This window comes from Hirundo rustica, chromosome Z, assembly GCF_015227805.2.
Source record: "Hirundo rustica isolate bHirRus1 chromosome Z, bHirRus1.pri.v3, whole genome shotgun sequence".
NCBI lineage: Eukaryota > Metazoa > Chordata > Aves > Passeriformes > Hirundinidae > Hirundo > Hirundo rustica.
In genome coordinates this window covers 524,485-542,441 of record NC_053488.1, presented here as the reverse complement: position 1 = coordinate 542,441, position 17,957 = coordinate 524,485, and the positions used below count along the sequence as shown (strand labels likewise).

Here is a 17,957-nt window from a genome sequence, read left to right as displayed (position 1 = left end):
AGTCTTTGTCAGGAGCAGATTAAAGGGTTAAGTCACATGGCAGTTACTGCTGGATGGCTCCTACCTGGGATTTGGGTTCTTAGAGTTAATAGGATCGCTGGAGCTCAAGACCTTCATCCCATCAAGATAAATGTCTCTAGTGCCCACTTTTAAGCAATCTGAATTCAATTAGGCTAATTGGAAAACAAGTAAAGAAGGATTGCATTAATATAGCCTTATAACATGAACCTCCCCTCTCTTCCTCTGAGCATGGCAAGCCTAAATGCCAGTGCCCTTGCATCCAGTCTGTGGTGCTCCCACCAGAAAGGGCTGCCTGGCTCCTACAGCCTATTCCACAACCACAGGCCGGACAGACAGAGGGACAGCAAGATCTCTGTGCAACTCCTGGGTGCCAGACCAGACCCTAGGAGGTGGAGAAAACACAGCTGATTATTACTAAGGAAGGTGTGAGCAAAGCAGTGACAGGGGGAGGCAGCATCTTCCTCATGCATTGTGCTTTCAAGAAGGTTCTGAAACTGCATCCTTAGGAATTTTTGGGGAGGAAAAAACCCCAAATCCTTTTTTTGTTATTTTTAACTATTTGCTGGATGATACAGAGTACACAAACTGCAAGAGAGTATAGGTTCCTTCTAGGTGAATATTTCCTCCTTTTCCTTGCTTCCCTCCTGCTGATTTGCAATCAGAGCTTGGAAGCTCCATTTATCTTTCAGGGAGGCCCTCCCTGCTGCACATATTTGATCTGGAGAGTGATGTCTCTCTTGCACCATGACTTCACCTTCAAATCTCTGCTCTGCAAGGCAGTAATTATGTCATCTGGACATAAAGAAAAGGTAGGAGAAAAGGAAGCAGGAATCTGTGGTATTTTATGGTGCTAGCTTAATTGTGTGAAACTACATCCCCTGCGTATGTCTCAACAGCAACTACAGGATGAAAACAATTTCCCTTTAGTCTTCTCTGTACATGTACAGGAAGGACAGCAGACAGCTGCACTTTACAGATTGTCCAGCTTGAGAATTTTTGTTACTTTCCAAGCATAACTTCAGAAATTTTAGTAATACATTGCAAAAAAAATTAGAAAAGGTGATGGAATAGGGATATCCCTTGTAAAGGCAAGTAACAAACCCTACCTGTTTCATCCCCTAACAAATACTCTCAAATTTGCTTCTGGTTGCCCCCTAAGTTCCCTAAGGCAATGGTCATTGCAAAGCTGTGAGGTAACACAGGACTAGTTTCTGAGGCTTCATATTAATATGATGCATATCCCAGAGGGCTGCAAGGGATTCAACTAACAGCCAGGACATCAGATCCAAAGGGAAATGCTCAGTTACTGTTCTTTGCCTATCTAAACCTTCTGTATAATCAGAGGAACCATTGGACTTCTTCCCTCCCTGGAGTACTGTAATGCCTCATGTGTGTCACTGTCTGTGCCTGAAGCATGACAAGAGAGAAAAGAGAGATCCAGAGCTGGAAGAGTCAGAGCTCTCTCTGTTCTGCTACAGGGTTATAGGGTATTTTTTAAAAATTGGAATCAAGAGAGTGGCTTCTTCTTTCAATAAAACCACTCGCCTGCAAGGAGGATACTACAGTGACAAATGTAGCTCCGCACGGAAAACAGAAGTGGAGTATTTTACTGCTGAGGAAAGAGGACCTTTCTCTGTCAGGGAGGAAGGTCTCTTGTGTCCTGTGTGGCACTCAAGCACCCTGCTTCAGAGCTGGAAGGCTTTTTTGCTGCCTTCATAATATGATTAACAGCAAAAAAAAATTCGAGTATTGACCCTGTAACTGACAACTTTGACAGGTACCCCAAAAACAGCATCTGTGCCAGGATTCAATGCTCTTTATGGCATTGACTAAAGGATTTTTGCTCCTTCGTCTCACATTCCTAATTTCTTAGCTACGACAAGCAAAACTGATTCCCATTTTTGTCCAGGACCTCTGGAGGGACAGGTGTGTTTTGTGCTGGTTTTGAGTGCTGTAAACCGCCAGCTTCAAATTAGAAGAAATTAGGGACATTGCACAGTTCATTCATCTTCACTAATAGAGTTCCTGGGAAACACACATGTAGATTAAAGGAACACAATGGCCCCTGGCTGATTGCTTTGAGTACCCTCCAATGGTATTGACTGGCTTTTTATAGTGTCCACAAAAGCCACACTAACCTTTTCTTGTCTCTTCTGTTGGCCTCTTCCCTCTGTGCAAAAGGATGTCTGCGTTCTTTCAGCCTCAAACCACCGCCATCCCCCCCAAGCAGTCAGTGAAGGCAAACCTCACCTGGAGCTAGGAAAAGCTGTGCACTCCTAAAAGAAACCAACTTTGGGACATCAGAACATAAACCTGCAAAAGGTGTGGACACTGGCAGAAGCAAGCCCTGACAACTTTTGAAGTGATTCCTCTGGAAAAATCTACATGATATGGAGCCTGTTGGGGCAGAAGGGGAATAAGAAAATGCAAATTTATTGAGAGGTCATACTTATTAACTAATATATCTGGAAGAACGAGCAGCAGCAGTGGTGTTTTTCCTTCACATACAGACTCCTGAGGCTTCAAATGGAAGCATCTTCAAAACTAAGTGTAGACTAAAAACCACTCTGGATGTTACTGGGTTTGTCACGTAAACAAACTGAGACAAAAGGTAGCTGGTGCCTCAGAGGAACTGGGAAGCGCTAGTGCAAAAAGTAATAAAATGACAGAAAGACAAAAGCAGGAAAAAGATCAATGCAGGAGACATGATGCTGTTACCTGGTTGGTCCTATGGTGGGTCCACGTCTTCCACCAAGCCAATTACAAAGTGATGTGCGGGGTTTGGCTCCCTGCCTCACCTCCAAAAACATTTTGTGCAACCCCCACGAAGCCATGCCCTGCCTGCTACACTCCTAGCCCCACCTCACATCGTGGAGCACAGGGTCACAGAATCAGCTCTTCTCACAGGCTTTGTCCTATAGCAGCATACTGGAAAACTTCCCCGTAAATATTGCTTAGAGCTTCCTCGGATATATGAAGTCTGGAATGCTGAGCCCACCTCCTGCATCCATCCTGTCCAGAAACACCTGGTCTGTGAAATGCTGTTGCAGGCAACCGGGCGCAGGGCTAGTGTCCCGCAGGAGCACCAGAGCAGCGGCGTTTACCCAAGCACCTCTGAGTCGGGCCGGGGCCGCGGATCGTCCCCGTGAGCGGCCGCCGTGAAACCGACGCACCTAGAAACCGTCCAGGAGGGATCTGGGCTGTAGCCGTCGGGCGAAAGAAACGCGGCGAGGCTCCGAGAGCCGCCGGTCAGCGCGGGGCCGTGCCGGGGACCCGCTGTCCCTCCAGCCCGGCACACCGGACTCCCGCCCCTTTCCGTCCCGTTCGCTGAGTCCCCTTTACCGCCCCCCCGGCAGCTCCCGCGGCTCCCGCCGTCCCGGCTTTGTCCCCCCGTGCCCGGCACGCCTCTCGCGTCCCACCGCGGGTTCCGACAGGGCTGCCCCTGCCCCGGGGCTCAGACCGCGGCGCTCGGCCCGGGCCAGCCCCCGGCTGCAGCGGGGGCCGCCCCGCCCCGCCTCGGGGGCCCCGGATGGCATCGCCCGGCGCCGTCTGGGGCCGAGGCCGGGGCTGGCGAAGAGGGGCGGGGCGGCCGGCGGGGGCCGGGGAATACCCTGCCTCCCCCTCCGTACTGAAGAGGTAGGGGGGCCTCGCCTTCCCTTTCGCCTACCGCCCCCCGGCACTCCTCCCCCGCCCCAAGGAGGTTAGCCCGCCCGGCGACACCGTGCCAGACTTGCCCGCGCCGCCCGGAGGCCGGGTGAGACCGCAGCGCTGCGGCGGAGCCCCGGGCCGGCCGCCTCATGCACCCGCCCGGCGCCCCGCTCGCCATGGCCGAGGGCGCCTTCTCGCTGGCCGCCCCGGCGGCGCGGAGCCCCGGGGGAAACCCGTCGAGGCTGCACAGCATCGAGGCTATCCTGGGGTTCGCCAAGGAAGATGGGCTGCTGGGCGCCTTCCCGCCCGACGGCAGCGCCAAGGACACGGACCGGCGGGGGCCCCGGCATTGCCTGCCCAAGATGCCCGGAGAGCCGCCGCCGGCCGAGCCCCAGGGACTCGCCGAGCGTTTCCAAGGTGAGCGCTGTGGACGAACGCCGGGTGCCGGGGGGCGGACGGGTGGGCGCCGCTTCTCTACGCTCTCGGGCAAGCCCCGCAGGGAGATCCCGCCGGTGACCTCCCTGTCTTCCCCTCGCAGAGCCGTATTGTCCCGGCAGCGCCAGCCCCGAGCTGCCCGCTGACAGCAGCGGCGAGGGAAAGCCGTCGGAAGAGGAACAGCCCAAGAAGAAGCACCGGCGAAACCGCACCACTTTCACCACGTACCAGCTTCACGAATTGGAGCGTGCCTTTGAGAAGTCCCACTACCCCGACGTGTACAGCCGCGAGGAGCTGGCCATGAAGGTCAATCTGCCCGAAGTCCGCGTCCAGGTAACGCCCGGCCCGGCCCCCGCAACGGCCCGGCTCGACGCGCCTCGGCGCAGCTCCGCGGTCCCGGCGGCCGGAGCAGCCCCGATGCGGCGCGCGGGCCCACGACCACAGCACGGCTCCGGCCACGCTCGGGGCCCCACTGAAGCGCTGGGCGCGGCTACCGCACAGCCGCGGGCCGGGCCGGCCGGCGGGACAGCGCGTGGCTCGGAGCCGACCTGCGTCCGGCAGCCGCGTCGTCGGTGCTGCTGCCCTCTGAGTGGCTTCCCAGCCCGGGGCCGCTAAACCCGCTGTTTGGCAGGGCAGTGGCGGGTGGATGGGCGGGCCAGCTCCGCTGAGGGACTGTTTTCCATCTAGCGCAGGGCTCTGGGTCGTGAAGGAACGCCCAAGCTCCCCAAATTCCCCTCTGCCCCAGCTTGGAAAGGCGTGTTTCCCTCGCTCTGTTGTGTGTGCACCGCTGCTGCCGGGGCAAGCCTCTGTTCACCACCTGGGGTCTGGCTGATACAGCTCTACTTGCAGGTTTGGTTTCAGAACAGAAGGGCTAAGTGGAGGCGGCAGGAGAAACTGGAGGTGACCTCCATGAAGCTACAAGATTCGCCCATCCTCTCGTTCAACCGCTCGCCGCAGGCAACACCCATAGGTCCTCTGAGCAGCAGCCTGCCCCTGGAGACGTGGCTCAGCCCGCCGGTGCCCAGCAGCACAGCCCTGCAGACCCTGCCTGGCTTTGTGGCCTCGCCACAGAGCCTGCCCGGCAGCTACACACCACCACCCTTCCTGAACTCTCCAGCAGTGACCCATGCGCTGCAGCCCCTGGGGGCCATGGGGCCACCGCCACCTTATCAGTGTGGGGCAACCTTTGTGGACAAGTTCCCTTTGGATGAGGCAGACCCACGGAACACCAGCATTGCCGCCCTGCGGCTGAAGGCCAAGGAGCACATCCAGTCCATTGGCAAACCCTGGCAGACAATCTGAACTCCTTCTCAGCACCTGGGAGGAAGCCATGGGGAAGGCACATCCCAGAACACCGGAGGGACCCTGTTACCCTGCCTTGGCTGCCGCTGATGGCCAGGCACAGGAGGACTGTCCCTTGCACCAGCCTTTCCCTTATGCCTTGACATGCTTTTGTATTTTGTGGTCCTTTTAATTCCCTTTTCCATGACCCCTGAAGAGTTAGGGGCCTGATCATAGCTTAGGAAGAACAATCTCTTTTGCTCTCCCTCCTTGGCTGGATGCTTTAGTTGCAATAAATGCTACAGGAGGGCAAACAGCTGTGTAAGGTGGCTGGGAGCCCAGGACTGCCGTACCTGGGGAGAGGGTTCTGCTTTTGCACCATTAAATAGCACCATCTGCATGGAGGCTGCGCATCATGTTTCTGAACCCAAATGGGCATCTTGGGCTGGACTCTCACTCTGTGTGATGCACAGAGAGGTGGGAGATGCCTGGCTGTGGGTTCTTCTCTGTACTCTTCCATCAACATAACTCTGCCCAGGCTGGCTGTGGCACTGCAGGCTGCAGCCTCCTGATGGACATTGTGCCCAGATGGGAGTGGGCACAGAGGAGCTGGAGTCCTGGCAGTCTTTGGGCCAGGCACACCACTCCCACAACTGCCCTTGTGGAGCAGTGCCAGGCTCAGGTGGACCTTGCAGGCTGGAGTAAGTGACAGTCCTTGCTGCCTCTGTAGAGAAGGGGAATGGCAGGACCCCCAGATCCCCTGCCCCCTGCAGCACAGCTGCCCACAGGGAGAGACAGGCAGTCTCTGGCTGGGCACTGATACCTGGCTGGGGCCTGGCAGGCTACATCCCGCCCGGTATGGCTGCCCAGCACAGCCCCTGAAGGCTGGCACAGAGCTGGACCATGCTCGCTCTCCTGCCCACCTAGTGCCCATCGCCAGGCTGCCGAACCTAAAACTGTGGCATCTTAATTTTTCATTATCTCCGTTACTGCCTGTAATGGGGCTGAGAAGCTGTAATGAAACACCCCTTCTCTGCTGGGCATGGGGTGCACTACACACTCGGGAGGTTGTGGCAATTAATGGTTCTCATTAGGGAAGAGAGAAGGATGCACAAGTGCCCTCATTGTGTCCTGCGGATGATTCAATGCAGGCTGGGAGACCTCTCCTTTCACCATTTCCCACTCGTTGTGGCCAGACAAAGGCTGGCGTCTAATTATATTTTCACAATCTGTGCGTATCTTTTAAGAGTCCTGTCAGAAACAAGTATGTCAGCTTTGTTCAGCTTCACTTCAGAGAGCTTTTTAACCTTAGGCAGCAGTTTCTAAACATCCCTTCATAGTCTTCTCCACAGCAGCCCCCATCTATTGTATGGAGAGCTTCTTTTACAGATAATAATAGGAATCCCTCTAGTTTCCAAATGCCTTTTCCTCTGTCCCCAGCCTCCCTGCAGATCCAACCTGCCTCTCTGGACCAGAGCACACATGCTATGTTCAGGACCCCCAGCTTCCCTTTCCTGAGCTGTGCTGGTCCAGGGCACGCAGGGAAGCCAAGTGAGTGATCCCCCCTGAATTTTGGGGGAAATGAAGCCCTGCTGTGGGTGACTCTCCTGCTAGGCTCTGGACTTGACAATTCTACTGTGCGTGCATTTGTGATGGTGTCCCCTCCCTCCCAGCACACATCTCTTTACTTTCTTGGCAGAGAGAGGAAGTTCTGCCAGGAAAAGGACTGTCATTGCTGTCAGGACCAGGGAAGTATTTTGCTAACTTCTAGTAAGGACACCTGAGTAAGAGAGGAGAACAGAAATCTTATTGCTTCAGTTTTTAGGTCTTATTCTAATGGTCCTTTCACAGGTGAGCTTTGCTTGCATCGACTTGCAAGAAGGCATGGCTTTTCTGGCTGCAAGAGAAGGATTTCTCTTGGTGTGCTTGAGAAGTGCCTGCATAGCCTGGGTTGTGCCACCAAGACACACACTAATGAGTGACTGCACAGGCTGTGCACACTCTTCGTTCTCAGGGTAGAAACAATCCCTCTTGTCATTACTTGGCTGCAGTCCAGCTGTGGCTCTGAACCTGAAAACTCTCCTGTAGATGAGCACCTTAAACTGCTGCCCTAAAGTTCTCACCTATGCTTCTTGCTCATGGTTAATAAGCGGCTCCCCAAGATTTCAATAGTGCTTTCACACATTTTGGCATTACTACCCTCCCTTTCTCTTACCTAAAGTTCTTCTGTATCCTGTAAAGCTGTTGGAAAGAAGCCCTTGACTTCCTGATCTGCTGTCACCAGCTCTGATGCTTGGTTACTTGAGACAGTCAAAGATTGGCAGTAGATAAACCCCACAATGACAGGGCAGCAGAGGTAGCAGCTGAAGATACCCGCTCACTTTTAATAAGGTCCTGATCCAGCACCTGCAAACAAATAAAGATTATGGCAAGCTATGGTGGTTGTTCTTTCATTGGCGTATTAATAGGTCTTATTCCTTGTACATGTGAACCTTCTAACTGGATCGACTGTGTGCAGTCATGTCCTTCAAGGAAAGCTGCGAATTTATTGCTAAGAATGAGTATTTTACCAGCTACGCGTAAGTGGGCAAATAAAGAGACGGGGGAAACCCGTCGAGGCTGCACAGCATCGAGGCTATCCTGGGGTTCGCCAAGGAAGATGGGCTGCTGGCATATGCAAACGCATCTTTCTTCTAGCCTGTCTAGTTTTCCATGTTCCTATACTTTCTTTCAAATTGTCCCATTACATGTTAAAAGCCCATTTGTTCATTTTGTTGTAAATATCTTCTCCTCCTTAATTGGGCGCTGAGTCTAATAATCCTGCCTCGGCTTGTTAACTGTACAATACCAGTCAGAGTTAATGACCCATTAGCGATTAATTCCTTAAACAGCATCTAATTGCTCGCTGTAAAACCTTTTCTTAAAACTGGATTAAATCATCTAGATCCTTAACCACTTCTTTACTCTAACTTTGCTAAGGCTATTAGCATGGCCTTCTGAGTGGCCTGTTTCTTCTTTCGCTTAAACTGTATTAGCAAGACAGTATTTTTAGTGTCCACACTTAACTTCTTTGCAACACCTGAAGTTATAAGGAAGAACAATACAGACAAAAGACTGACAGGGAATGAATAATTATGAGGAAAATGCCATGATGGAATTTGTTCTTAAGACTATTCAGGTCTCCCTATTATAAAGCTTGGGACTTCCTTCAGTAGTTTGTCAGCTACAGAGTACTGATCCACAAAATGCTAGCATAGGAAAAAATAAAACAGTGGAATAAAACAAAACCCAACCCAACCCAACCCAAAAATCTAAAAATGCGTGCACACACACACACAGAAAAGAAAAAAAAAAAGAAAGGGGAAAAAAAAAAACAAAAAAAAAAAAAAACAAAAAAAAACAAACAAAAAAAAAAAAAAAAAAAACACAAACCACACGTTAAACCAGGACCCTGACATTACCAGTTTCTCTGGTCGAATTAATACCATGTCTCCTCTCTGAGCATCTCAGTGTTCTGCCAAGGCATTTTGTCAAAACTGGCTGACATTTGGCAGTCATCCCTGTGTCATATGACACTTCTGCCCCACTAAGGTTGGGATTACAGAGCCAGGCAGAGTGGTGCGACTGAGATACAGCAAACAGCCGCAGCTACGAGGTTCACCTGGCACCGGAGCACATCGGACCTCTCCCCTCACGGCCGGGGCTCAGCCGGTCCCGGGCTCACCGGAGCTCTCCCCTCACGGCCGGGGCTCAGCCGGTCCCGGGCTCACCGGAGCTCTCCCCTCACGGCCGGGGCTCAGCCGGTCCCGGGCTCACCGGAGCTCTCCCCTCACGGCCGGGGCCCAGCCGGTCCCGGGCTCACCGGAGCTCTCCCCTCACGGCCGGGGCCCAGCCGGTCCCGGGCTCACCGGAGCTCTCCCCTCACGGCCGGGGCTCAGCCGGTCTCGGGCTCACCGGAGCTCTCCCCTCACGGCCGGGGCCCAGCCGGTCCCGGGCTCACCGGAGCTCTCCCCTCACGGCCGGGGCTCAGCCGGTCTCGGGCTCACCGGAGCTCTCCCCTCACGGCCGGGGCTCAGCCGGTCCCGGGCTCACCGGAGCTCTCCCCTCACGGCCGGGGCTTAGCCGGTCCCGGGCACACGGAGCGCTCCCCTCACGGCCGGGACTCAGCCAGTCCCGAGCTCACCGGAGCTCTCCCCTCACGGCCGGGGCTCAGCCGGTCCCGGGCTCACCGGAGCTCTCCCCTCACGACGGGTCGAGGGCGCCGCCTGGCGGAGGTGGCGGTGGCGGCTCGTCCCGGGCCGAGTTCCGCCTCCGGGCACAGCGGGGCTGCCGCCAGCGGGCCGGGGGCTGCGGGGACAGCGACATTTCCCGGGCACACACGGGGCACGGAGGCTCACAACAGAGCGGCTGAAAGTGCAACACGCCCTGTCCTGGGGAAGGCAGCGGCCCTTGGTACTGGCTGTTACACAGCGAATTTCACTGCTTGACTGAAATAAAAGTGTAAACTCAGTCTTTTTCTTGGTATTATTTATTGCGAACGTTGCAATAAATGTTATGTAGTTTCGAACTAAGAGATTAAATGATTCGATAGGTAAGTCATGTAATTAATTGGAAGACCCTTCTATGACGATTTTATATCTATATAATCTATATCTTTATCTATATCATCTATATCTATATATCTCAAAGCCGTTCAAATGAGAAAATGCAACCTTGAAAATGAAGAAGAGGATTTAGGCCTTGCTGAACCATACAAGAATATGTGTATTTAAGTACTTTACACAAAGGAATTCTTGCGTACAGAAAAGTGACCTTGTTGATTATCTGACACAATCAAGTGCTTGTGAAATATAGTCTCTTACAGAAAGTATTCAATTTCTTCATGATTTAGTGATCTTCTTTCAGCTTGGAGTGCTCTCTTTCATATTCACAACTTGAAGCAGATAGTCCATCATCTAATAAAAAGAGAAATATATTATTTATAGACCAGTCCTGAAAAAAGTAATTCACTAAGTTAATAAACCTACTATAAGTTAATAAGCCTAATAGATAACTGCTCTGTGCATTCACATAACAAACATGTTCCTAATAATCTTTCCAAAACAGACCCCATTTGTCTTGGTTAGTGTAATAACCAACTGCAAAAGTAGGAGGAAAGTCATTCTCCCAAATAATTCTATGTGCCATCTCATTTATATCCTGTCTCATTAGTGTGAAAAAAACAAGTAATAGAAACAATTTAAAGTTCGTTTTGCAACTTACTTTTGCACTTACTCCAACTTGCAGGAGGGATTTCCATTCCCTTTAACTACATTAACTGTAATTTATTCACAGAATAAAGAGCAGGCAAGGTATTAACTGAAAACAAAGTAACAAAGGTGCACCATTGATGTCGTGGAAGGCTGACCTGGAACAGAGACTGGACAGAGCTAGAGAATAAAGCAGGTATTTATTGAAAGGCATCCAGGATCCACCTTGGGCAGGACAGGAGCCAGACCAAGGCTGCACCCAGGGTGGACCAAGAATGGTCACAAAAATGGCTGACTGGTTACGAGATCTTACATTTTTGTAAGTTTTGGTCCATTTGCATATTGGGGTTTAATTATCCAACTACAGCTTCAGGTTGTGAGGTCTCATCCTTCTTGTTTTCTCTCTTCAATCCACCCTTGTTTATGATGTTGGGCTGAAAGTTGTCCTTGGTTCTCAGCAGGAAAAGGATTTGTTTTGTCTACCTACTCTGGGAAGAGAGCTGACTGACACAATATGAGGCTCAGAGCTACATCCCTAGGCAGCACAGAATCTGCAAATATGAAAGCTAAAGCTTAAGGCATCACCATCCTAAGCCAAACTCCAAGAAGTATTGGGCTCACCTCTTCCATTTTTTGACTATCTGTGTGTTACAGCCATTTCTCTCCTCTGGGTGACTCCTTTAGAAAGAATTATTTCTTAATGTACAGCCCAGTGTGAGCATCAGTGGTGATTCACTGAATGATTTGGACTAAGAAAGATCCTGAATTGAGTTACCGGAGGTATTTACCTGTATTTACTTCTAGCTTTGGGGCTTCCTGATCTTAAATTTAAAATTCAAGCTTTAAATTAAATCAGCTAAATTTGAAAGCATCCATGAAACAAAATTCTTGGAGCCTGTTTGTTTCCAACACAGCCAGTCCTTGCTGTGTGCAAGACAGGCTGTAGACAAAGCAGCCTGTGGTTGGCATCTCTGCCAGTGCACGGGAATTGCAGCCCTCAGTGGGCATGTGCTCCATTCCAGAAGCTGGCACCAGGGTTCATTATTTACCTTCTTTAGGTCACATTTAGTATCTCAGTCCAACAGACCACTGCACAGGGAACAGCAACCCACTGCAAATCTGGCATCTGGTTCCTCCTAGAACAAGATTCTATTCCAAACTGACATGAAATATGCCTGAAAAAGTATTTCATGCCAAGGACAAATTTTCTGGATGCGCTGTGCCATCATTCTCAGCTTCGTGTAATCCTGGTAATCCTCCCCAAGGTGTTGTCTAACCAAAGGCTGTGCACCTGAAACCCCTCACATTCTGACAAATCTACACACTCAAGCCCGAAAGGCAACTTATGCATTTGTACCACTATGCACATGAATGTCACATTCCGTATATCCGATTTCTACCTTTATAAATAAGGCCTCTTTTATTCAAAATAACTTCTAAGTGAAAAATAATTCTTATTATTTAAATGTTTAGGAAACTATCAGCCCTCAAAAGAGTAAAGCACATTATTTTTCATCTTCATGTTTTCTTCATCTAGAAGGAAGATCTCAGAAATACCTTAAATTTCAGATGTTTTCTTGAAGCCAAGGGGAAAACAGGACATCATATCCTATCTAGGCTGTGGATCATCAGGTATTTGTGTCCAATAGCAGGAAATACAGCTACAGCTACTTTCATTAGATTTTACTTCAGGGTGGAGACAAAGAAACTGTTGAATGAGGGAAATCAAAGGTTTTATGGCCAAATGAGGTTCTGCAAGTTGTCCTCTACTTAGTCACAGGAAAAACATGAGCTTTTCTGCTAATCCTTGCAGAAATCTGGATGCATAAGGCAATAACCTCATTATTCCATAAGGATGTTCAATGTCCGACCATAGAAATGTGGATGTTAATTTACGGTAAAAGTACATACACATATGACTACGATTCAACTTACTGGAGGCAACCTCTAGCCTTCCTAAGAAGTATTTATTGACAGACACTTTTAGAAGTCAGAACATTTCCCTCCTTACATTGAATAACTGGGTTTGTTTATTTGATTACAAAGCTGCACGCTGCAGAACTGAAGATGGAATAGTTTCTTTTTCAGATAGTATTAATAATCAGTTACTATGATACATCACTATCATAAAGCCACAGACAAAAAGAAACCTATGGGCAGCATGCGTATCCCTGGTGTGAGAGACTTAAATCATAGCTTAATTTAAAGGGTGAATTTTTACCCACATTCAAATAAAAGCCTAAGTATTCACTGATTTGATTGCACCAGGATTTCAGGAGGGAAACTGAGCTGAAGTTAGCCCAGGAATATTAATGACACCATATTGCAGTAGAATACAGGAAGGAAAAAAATCTTCCCATTGATGCCTTTAAGGGGGCGTATTAATATTTTTATTCTATTTCACTGTCACCCAAAAGAATTCTGCAGCTTTATCACCACGACTGTGCCTGAGGCATTATAAAGAAAGAAGTTTTCTTGTGGATCCTGAGATTTACATTAGAGCCCAATTACTTTCTGTAAAACCTCACTGTTATCCTTCACAGTGTATTTTATAGGATTTCCTAAAAGAGTAGGGATTAACCTGTTCCAAAACCCTGTTGTTTTGTGCAACAGCACTAGGAAGAACATTAATTTAAGGGATGAGGAATGGCAGCTTATCAGTAGCCCCAGACTCCTTTAGCAAACCCAGGAATGACCACAGCAGTAGCCAGCACCATGGGCTGGAGAAAAGGCAAAGAAGACAGGGACAAATCTGTGACCAGAGAAAAATCTGCAGCCCTGTGGCTTTACTCTGCCCAAGGCAGAACATCCTGAAGGGTGATGGAAGGGGACAGTCAGAGTGATGTGGTTCCTCCTGTCTTCACACTTGTTTGTCACACTAGCTTGGCTTTGCTGGGCAATATGTGCTGCTGATGTGATCACCTATGCATGAAGAAAAGAAAAGAATGGCCCAACCAAGCAGCTTGAAGGGAACCCAGGCACAAAAATCACCGAATGCATACTTTTTTTATGCTCAGTAGGAAATGAAGTCAGCAAAAATACAATCAGTGAGTGACAATTTGTAATCAAGAGCAGAGTCTTATTGTACTGAATGTCTAATACATGAGATGCGTTTCTGCTGCTTTTCTGGACAATCCACCAGTTAGAGGAAGCTGATATGTTACTGTAAACCAAGAATTGAACACAATGAGTATCTTTACAGGTTTTATCTTACTTACATGTTTCCAACTGCTATTGTCATCTGTCTCCCAGGTGTTCCTGGTGTACCAGGGAAGCCCTCCTTTTAAAAAGTGACCACTTTTATTTTCATTCCTTTCCAGCAGCCTTAGCAAATATTTTGAGATTTCTTCCCACTGCAGATACTCTTCCAGCTGCTTGATATTGTTAGGCAATGCTGAAAATGGTGTCTTGTTTTCTTCTTCAAAACCGTACGGAAAATCTCCAGTGCTTTTTTTCCCCATTAAATGTCCTGTAACAACAATTAAAGTAGCACAAAATCAACCAAAATGGGTAAAGATTTGATTGTTCAAACGTCAGCAGGACTTTGTTACTGCCTAGGGAAGGGAAGGGAAGGGAAGGGAAGGGAAGGGAAGGGAAGGGAAGGGGCTAGATAATGTCGACGTATAGCGCTATTGAGACTGAAGATTTTGTCAGTGTCACACACAATTAATTTCTTCTGTCTCTTCTGTTATATTGTCAGGGAAAACGTGGTTGAGAAGGGGGCAGCGATAACCAAGCACTTTGCCTGGAGACAGAGAGAGGCGCTCGGTAAAATTTGCTGGAATAAAAGCGGACGGAGAAGCTGCAGGTTTTAGACTTACCCTGCCTCGACACGGGACGCAGGAACCGTGCGTTCCAGTGCCTTTGTAGCAGTTATACCGCACTTACCCACAGCCCAGTGGCTGCCGCGGGGGTAGATCTTGGTGAGCGCGGGGGTCCCGCCGGGCTGCAGGGGCGCCGCTCCGCCCTGCGCCGTCAGCAGCGCCAGCGCCAGCAGCGGCAGCGCCGCGGGCCGCCCGCCCCGCATCCTGCCCTGCTGCGGGTGCTGCCGGTGCCGTCCCGAGCCGCGCTCCGCTCCGCCTCCGGCTCCGTCAAGGCTCTGAAGCGCCGCCGCCGCCCCCCATTTATCCGGAGCCTCCTCACGGGCCCGCTCCCCGCCCCGCCGCTGCCCGCGGGGGGAGCTGAGGCGGTGCCGACCCCGGGCGCGGCCCTGGGCGGGGGGGGCCCGTTCTCTCTCTCGGTTACCTTCGCAACACGGGCGCGTCCCGCAGGTTCCCGTTCCGCTCGCCGGGGGGTCGGTGCCGAGGGCGGCCCGGGGCACCTCGGGGCGCTGCTGCCGGCAGCGCTCGGGCACAGGGAGCCCTCAGAGGGCGGCAACAGCCGCGAAGGGGCCGCTGAGGGGACCCGGGAGCTGCGGGGGGCGAGGTCACCCCGCCCTGCGGGACCGCACCATGCGGGCTTCGGCTCGGCTGCACTTGGGGCAAAGGGTCTCGCTGTCCCTCACTGAAACAGAAAATCTCGTGCAAAGAGCCTAAATTAATTTCCAGTATCACCTACATTTCCTGCCAGAAGTGACGGTAACGTGGACGCGCATTTACAGGACTTTCTGCTTTCTTTGCACAGGGTCCCCATAAACTTTGCAGCACCCTGAGGCACCTGGAACTGGCCAACTTTGTCGTAAATGGATGAAAGGAATTCCTGCCTGAAGAGGCAGTGCAGGGAAAAGGGCCTGGAAAGGCCCCGAAGTGGAACATTTCACCGGAGTGAAGGTGGATGAGCAGTGATGGGATATGAAGTCCTGATGTGCCGTTTGTCACTCAGGAGAACAGCGGGGGACAAAACGAAGCCACGTGTAATGGGTGCAGTTTATGTGGCGATTTTGCTGTCTAGAGAACTATGGCAGGAGGTGGGATACACAATACACAGGGAGGAACCTGACAGCTCTTCCAGCTAGCCCCACATGACTGGAACTGAACTATCCCAACTGGAAGCTCCCACGGATGTGAATTAACTTAATTCTGGGCAAACTCTTACACAATTCCTTTTGAAGTCAACTGTGTATCCTGCCGTATTGAGCCAAATTGCTCCCTTGTTTAGTCACAGTTTGTTTCGCCTTCTTTTACTGATTAATGTGATTCATTCTTTTCTTTTGGTTATTAATTATGCATTCCTGCTTAATTCACAACAGTATTCTCATGTCTCAAGTTTCACTGTGCTGCCTGCAGACACGTGCTCTGTGCTGAGTGACAGCTGATAAAATAAAATATTGCCATCCAGAGAAACTTCTAATTGTTTGGAGCAATCAAGACAGGAAATTGAAAAATTCAGGAAACTGTCCATTTTCAGAAAACAAATCCAAACCTAACCATACATGAATTCTTACTCAGTTCCTTGTTGCCCGGTAGTCCCAAATCTTTTAGTGAAAATACCATGCAAACAAATAAACCTTTCTCCTATGTTGTATATGTACTGTCTTCATTATTTATTTACTTATTAATAATTAATAAGGATTTATTATAATTCTTAATTTATTAATCTTCTAAGAAAAATAGTAACTTGATAATATTGGGAAACAGAAAAGGAGCCAGGTACAACCAAAGGATGTTTGGAACTGTGAGTGACTCAACTCACTCAAGTCAATCTTTAAGAAGAAGCCTGATAACATGAAATTGTGTCTGAACATCAAGAAACAGCTCTCTCTGTTTTAAAACACCCTTCCTCATTTCACATATCCCATGGCAAAGCAAAAGGTTGCTGTGCTTCATGGCAGGAAAACATATAATGCTATGAAAATTTTAAATGCTATTACCATGATAACACTCTTTAATCTGCTTCCTTTACGTTTTAGACAAGCATAATTGTTCTGTCAGCAACATACATTTGATGGCGATAAAAAGGGATAATATAAGAATGGTGTGGCTTTCATCATTTTCTTTGTAGGGATCCTGGTGTTAGACACAGCCAGGATGTATGTACAGAACAAACACTGGTGGAAGCCTATCTCCAACGTAATAACAGGCGTGATCACTGAGGAATACTCTGTAAATGTTGAAGATGCGGAATAGATTAATCTCCAGCATTTCCAACCTGCACTCAGGGCAGGTGTTCTGCAAATAACCTCAACATCGACTCAGTGCTGCAACAGTTCCCTGAAGAACTGAAGACATTTCTCAAAAAAGAGCTCCACAACGTTACAGAGGTTGAATAATATGAAATAATAACATTTATTTAATAAGGACCCGTGTAAGATAGTTGATACTGTTTGCGCTGCATTTTGGGAAGCCCTGGAAAGTTGAAGCTTAACCACAGTGATTGCTCACTGCACATTTAACATGTGCCAGGCTGCTGTGGCAGCCTCAAGTTTGGGTTTATGACTTTTGCGGTGGAGGGGTTCAATAACTGGAGAATTCAAATGGGAAGCATTTATGGACATGCCTGTGGACCAGAACAGCCTACAGAGACCATCCAACCCAACAGCCTGAGCCCTACCAGGCTGCCCAGAAGCTTGGACAATGCCTCCAAGCACTGCCAGAATGCTGAGCCTGGGGCATCCACCTTCTCCCAAAGGAGGCTGCTCCAGGTCTGAGCACCCTCTCAGTATGGAAATGCTTCCTAACACCCACTCTGATCCCCCCAGGCACAGCTCTGAGCCACTCCTGTGACTGGATCCCAGTGTCACACTGGCCAGCTGCAAAATGTTCAGCTGCACTCTCCAAGTCAGAGCTGACTGTGCTCACATTGGGGTAGGTGAACAGCATAAATCTGGATTTCAGCAACACCAAGAAAAAAAAAAAAATCTTACTCCACATACACTATCTCCAAAAAACACATTATTTTTTCTTAACTGGGATCATAAACTTCCAGAAAGACTGCATTAAGATTCCCAACATTCTTCTGCCATACCATTTATTATACTCAATTTTATTTCTATACAATTTGACACAAAATAAGTAATTTTTATAATAGAGCTGGACATAAAAACTGCTTAGCAGGACACAAAAGAAGTAATATTACTTGGAGAAATTTAGCAGTTGTCTGTTGAGCATGAGCTGTTACAACAGAAAAAGTGTCATTATTGTAAAATAAAGTATTTTTGCAGAGGTAAGGGATTACAGAAGAAACAGAACTCCAGAGGAAAAAAGCATCATGCTGTTCCTTATCAAAGCAACAAAAACAAAACCAGCAAGGAAAACAAGTTCTGCTTTGTTGAAGGTGCAACACTGACATTTGAAAGTAAGAGAAAAATACCAAATTTCATAAAAGACAGTTATCAGGTAAGTTTTGAAATGAAAAATCAATTTTATGTTTAACACTATTCAGTTG

The 17,957-nt window shown here is 49.2% G+C and overlaps 2 protein-coding genes across 3 annotated transcripts; one reads left to right on the top strand and one right to left on the bottom strand.

The window, feature by feature from the left end:
- Positions 1 to 3,818: 3,818 nt before the first annotated feature.
- On the top strand, positions 3,819 to 5,785 carry RAX (retina and anterior neural fold homeobox). 2 transcript variants are annotated; one of them, XM_040090542.1, is made up of 3 exons: positions 3,819 to 4,077; positions 4,208 to 4,437; positions 4,954 to 5,785. In XM_040090542.1, the coding sequence occupies exons 1-3, from the start codon at positions 3,819 to 3,821 to the stop codon at positions 5,404 to 5,406; spliced, it is 942 nt and encodes a 313-aa protein (XP_039946476.1). In that variant the 3' UTR covers positions 5,407 to 5,785. The 2 variants fall into 2 exon arrangements, with proteins under 2 accessions (XP_039946476.1, XP_039946475.1); XM_040090541.1 differs by having other exon boundaries at positions 3,819 to 4,086.
- A 4,341-nt stretch (positions 5,786 to 10,126) lies between these two features.
- GRP (gastrin releasing peptide) lies at positions 10,127 to 14,762 on the bottom strand. Its single transcript, XM_040089750.2, has 3 exons — positions 14,523 to 14,762; positions 13,853 to 14,103; positions 10,127 to 10,340 (listed from the first exon to the last, which is right to left on the bottom strand). Exons 1-3 carry the CDS (start codon positions 14,659 to 14,661, stop codon positions 10,287 to 10,289), a joined length of 444 nt encoding a protein of 147 aa, XP_039945684.1. The 5' UTR covers positions 14,662 to 14,762; the 3' UTR covers positions 10,127 to 10,286.
- Positions 14,763 to 17,957: the final 3,195 nt, after the last annotated feature.

Coding starts and splice junctions, on each gene's coding strand:
- RAX (XM_040090541.1), top strand. CDS start 3,819: ATGCACCCGCCCGGCGCCCCGCTCGCCATGGCCGAGGGCGCCTTCTCG. Junction 4,087..4,207: donor ACTCGCCGAGCGTTTCCAAG/GTGAGCGCTGTG, acceptor TTCCCCTCGCAG/AGCCGTATTGTCCCGGCAGC. Junction 4,438..4,953: donor TGCCCGAAGTCCGCGTCCAG/GTAACGCCCGGC, acceptor CTCTACTTGCAG/GTTTGGTTTCAGAACAGAAG.
- GRP (XM_040089750.2), bottom strand. CDS start 14,661: ATGCGGGGCGGGCGGCCCGCGGCGCTGCCGCTGCTGGCGCTGGCGCTG. Junction 14,104..14,522: donor CGGCAGCCACTGGGCTGTGG/GTAAGTGCGGTA, acceptor TTGTTGTTACAG/GACATTTAATGGGGAAAAAA. Junction 10,341..13,852: donor ACAATAGCAGTTGGAAACAT/GTAAGTAAGATA, acceptor TCTTTTTATTAG/ATGATGGACTATCTGCTTCA.